This window comes from Gavia stellata, chromosome 6 (assembly GCF_030936135.1).
Source record: "Gavia stellata isolate bGavSte3 chromosome 6, bGavSte3.hap2, whole genome shotgun sequence".
NCBI lineage: Eukaryota > Metazoa > Chordata > Aves > Gaviiformes > Gaviidae > Gavia > Gavia stellata.
Genome location: NC_082599.1, coordinates 3,372,269 through 3,376,564, shown reverse-complemented (window position 1 = coordinate 3,376,564; position 4,296 = coordinate 3,372,269). Strand labels below are relative to the sequence as shown.

The 4,296-nt window shown below is 49.4% G+C and overlaps 1 protein-coding gene across 1 annotated transcript; it reads right to left on the bottom strand.

Moving 5' to 3' along the window:
* Nucleotides 1-1,397: 1,397 nt before the first annotated feature.
* GJC2 (gap junction protein gamma 2) lies at nt 1,398-2,669 on the bottom strand. The gene has a single exon (XM_009822316.2). The coding sequence runs from the start codon at nt 2,653-2,655 to the stop codon at nt 1,408-1,410; it is 1,248 nt and encodes a 415-aa protein (XP_009820618.1). The 5' UTR covers nt 2,656-2,669; the 3' UTR covers nt 1,398-1,407.
* Between the last annotated feature and the right edge of the window lie 1,627 nt (nt 2,670-4,296).

Below are 4,296 nucleotides of genomic sequence, written 5' to 3'. Positions count from 1 at the left end.
AGGAGCCTTGGAGCTCAGCAGCTTGGTTTTAGCATCCCCACAGATTCCTGTAACTGCATGAAAACCACCCTAAAACCAAGCCAAGCTCAAAAAGCTCCCCATAAAGTACTGAAAAACTTCCTGCTACTGTCCTGGTCCTGTCCCCACTGAAGCCAGATCTTCTGCTAAGCCCCCCAAAGCAAGTGTGTGAAACCTGCCAGTTCCCCAGGTGAGGCTGGAAGCCCAGAGACTGCTCCAGGATGAGATCAGCCATAGTCCTGGACCAGCCGGGTTTTCCCAGAGAAGGTGGAAGGCTGTAAAATTACCAGAGGGTTGATATTACATTTATATATATCTATGTCTATATTCACACACACACGTGTTCATATGTGTCTGTATATATACGTACATGTACACACACACACATCATATACACACTACACATAGATCTGCCATCTGCCACTATTTATAAAGGTTTGATTAAACAGAAAAACAAATTTGCCAACACTGATCTTCCAATCTCTACTAATATTCAGCAAATAAAGAAATCTAAACCCTTTATGATTTTGTTTTCCTGGTTATATAAAGGCACTTTCTGATGATGTGAAGCAACAGTTTGTTAAAAACCGCTGTAACTGCAATGATTCCCATCACAACTGTAGCAAGCACTACACAGTGGTATCATGCAGTGTCACTGTTCGCTCCTGCTGTGTAGTGTTTGATCATATTTGCTTTTTGCTTTGATGCAGAGGAATAAAAGATGAAAACCTTCAGCGCTGTGCTACGCTTTTAGGTCTCCCTGTGTAAGACAGTCGCTGTGTTTCTGCCCTATAACCTGATGCGGGTGCCAGCTCATGGCTCACAGCATCAAACAATGCCTTCGTTTCCAGCGATGCCTGCTAGAGCATCTAACAATTCAGGCAGGACATCAGCTGTCATGAAAGTTCATGCAATATGTCAGTTGTTTTCTTTTCTCATCAGGGGATCAGAGTTAATTTTGATTAAGGATATTTAGTAATTAATCACTGCCTGACCTACAACACTCTAGCCTCGCCATGCGGGAGGGGAGCTGCTTGCTGTCAGCCTGACTTCTCTCCTTATCCACCAGCAGCTCTGCTTCCCATCACAGCGCGTTGTCCGGTCTCTGCGGGGGGCTCCGGTGGTGACCGAAGGGGTGGGGGATGCAGGGTGTTTGCTGTTGCTCACTGGAGGTTCCCAACTGGAGAAGGTGTTGGAAACGGGGAAGAAACGTCTTTTGTTAATGCACTGGAAGACAGCATTAAATTGGTCTGAAACTCCTTTTCTCTCTTGACATCCATATAAAAATTGCGCCTGTGCCCTGTGAAACAAACGCAAGACAATACCAAAAACCAGAAACAAACCAAAATAAAAACCCCACTACGCTGCCCTCTCTCCTTTTAAACAAAGCTATATCCATACAGATGTCTTTCCGTCTTTACTGCTTGAGCTGCCTTTCTCCAAGCAGGCCTTGGGTTTAGCACCTTGTTTCTCCTGGGCGGTGTTGGCCCTGTTCTGCTCTACCACCGTGCCACCCGAGGCAGGACTGCTGGTTCGAGAAGGTTGCGTGTTGGCCTGGGTGCTGTTGTAGCTCTGAAACGCTATGTCTAACTGCTCCTGGGCCACTCGCAAGTGTTTGTGAAGGGTGGACAAGTCTGCCGGGAGGTTCTCGTCTGGGCTGGTACACTGCTGCTCCTGAGCGACGTTAGCCAAGTTCTGCTCATGAGCCATCAGGCTGTTGGGGATCTTGGTGGACTTCTCTGATTTCACTACCAGGTTGTACTCAGGAGGGCAGGAGATGTTCTTTGGGTAGGCATAGTTGTAGGGAGGCTGCCTAAAGCTGTTGATTTTCCGGTTGCGAATGGCATCTCGGATGGTCCCAAACCCCAGGTGAAACATCTCACACATGTTCAGCAATAAGCACAGGCAGCTCACGACGTACATCACCAGGAGAAAGATGGTCTTCTCTGTTGGCCGGGACACAAAGCAGTCCACGGTGTGAGGGCAAGGGACTCTGTTGCAGACGTAATAGGCTTCTACCTCAAAACCGTAGAGCAAATACTGCCCTATCAAAAAGCAAACTTCAAACGAAGCTCTGGTAAGTAGCTGGAAGACATAGATTTTCATCAGTCCTTCTTGCTGGATGCGCCTCCTTCCGTCGTGCTTTTGTTGCTCTTTGCTCTTGGGCTTGGCTTTGGCTTTCTCGTGTTCTGCTGTGTCATCAGAGATCATGGGCTCCTCTTCATCAGCCTCCATCGGGTCCTCGATGTTGCGCACTGCCTGCCAGTTCAAAGCAAACTGCTTCTTCTTCTTGAATCCCTTGAACTTCTTCTCCTCCTCCGCCGACCGGGCGATCCTGTGGATGGCATAGCCCAGGTACATGACCGAAGGGGTGGATATCATGATGATCTGGAAGACCCAGAACCTGACGTGTGACAGCGGCGCGAAGGCATCGTAACAGACGTTGTCGCAGCCGGGCTGCTTGGTGTTACAGGTGAACTTGCTCTGCTCATCAGAGTAGATGGACTCCCCCCCCACCGCTGTCAAGACAATGCGGAAGACAATGAGCACGGTGAGCCAGACCTTCCCCACGAAGGTGGAGTGATTGTGAATCTCTTCTAGCAGGCGGGTTAAAAAGCTCCAGCTCATGTTGGTCATAAGGGCTACTCAGTTATAACCTGCAGGAAGAGAGGGAAGAAAAAAACACAGCTCTAAGTTAACATCTGTGGCTGCAGTCAGTGATATGGTTGTGACATTGGCACGTCTGTGATAGATGAGGTCATTTTATCTCCGAGAGGCACCCTTCATTGCAGCAGCCCATCTCCCCAGGGCCTGTGAGGGACCATGACATGGGGCTGACCCCGCACCATTGGGGAATGAGCCGTGGTGAGTGTGGGGACGAGCTGCACCACTGTAATCGGAGGCAGGGATAGCTGGTGGTACTAGATACACGCAGATGCATAACACAGCAAGCCACAGCACCTCCTAAATTCACCATTACTTGCTTTGTTGCCTGTTTCAAGACGTTGCTCAGCTGCAAGAAGGGTTTGGGTGACTGTGAAAGTGAACACAAGACACCATGGAAGCCACCTAGGCACAAAAAGGTGCTTAACATGATAATCTGTTGCTTGCACGCCATAAGCTCAAGAGCCTGAGCTGAAAGCAGGAGTAGGGGATGCTGCCCACATCACAGCGACTTGCACTGCTGAAATATCTTTCATTAGCAAACCCAGAAAAATGCAAAGAATCAGCAGAAGAATGGGAATATTTATGTTTACAGGCTGATGGCCCTTTTAAGTTCCTTTTGAAAAAACAAAACAAAACAAAACAAATGTTTAATCAAATGCAGACTCTTTTAAAAATAAACCTTGAAAAGCTTTCAGAGAAACCCATGCATTTATTAGAAGACCTGGACAGCTGGGGAGGAAGAGCTTGTAATAACCATTTTGTGTTTAGCTTAACTTGCAGTGGGGCCTCAGCCCGAGCTCCCTGGGTGACCCCAGGCTTCATTAAAGGCAGGTGGCAATTTTACTGCTTGACTGGCAGCAGCCCTGACAGATACCTGGAGGTGAGAGCAATAGGGAAAGCACCCAGACCCAAGGAGCACCGTGGCAGGGGACAGCGGGGTTCTCACCCCAGGGCAGCAGAGGATGGGCTCATCCTTTCTGCTCCCCTGCATCCCTCCTCTGAATCATCCAGCAGCTCGTTACAGAGTTTACCCACCTTGTTTCCACACAGACACCTGATGGCAGGCAGTAAATTAGGCATCTGTGAAAGCAATCCTACCCATGAACTGATGCCTACCACTGCACCCAGAAGCAAAGAGTGGATGTGTTGGTGGCAGACGCAGGAGCCAAGCACATAAGCACGGACACAAGTGAGTTATTGCGGGGTAGCACGTGGCAGTGGTGTGTTACGGCTCAGCAGTAGCTGCCCCGGCACAGGCTACTCCCCTGCAGTCCTCCACAATGAAGCAGAGGAAGAGAAAGGAGCTGTTGTCCATATGTTGAAAGAGTATGGACACCAAAACTACCCCTCTATGGTGGCTGAGCATGGCTGGGTGGATGTAAATATCCAGAAGGGAAAACGATGCCATGAGACATAAGCCTGGTCCTAACCTGGCTTTGCACCACTTTTACATGGAGACACAAAATTGTGCCCTAGGGTTTCCGTGGCACAAGCCGGGCTTTGAGCCCATCGTCCGTGCCAGGCGCAGGGTGGGAGCAGCCACCAGCATCAACCACGGGCACAGCCCCACTCAGGAGCAAGAAGGGAAACGTGCCTTGCTCTGTTCTCCAC

What these genes read in the sequence shown, in the direction of transcription:
- GJC2 (XM_009822316.2), bottom strand. Translation starts at nt 2,655, where the DNA reads ATGACCAACATGAGCTGGAGCTTTTTAACCCGCCTGCTAGAAGAGATT.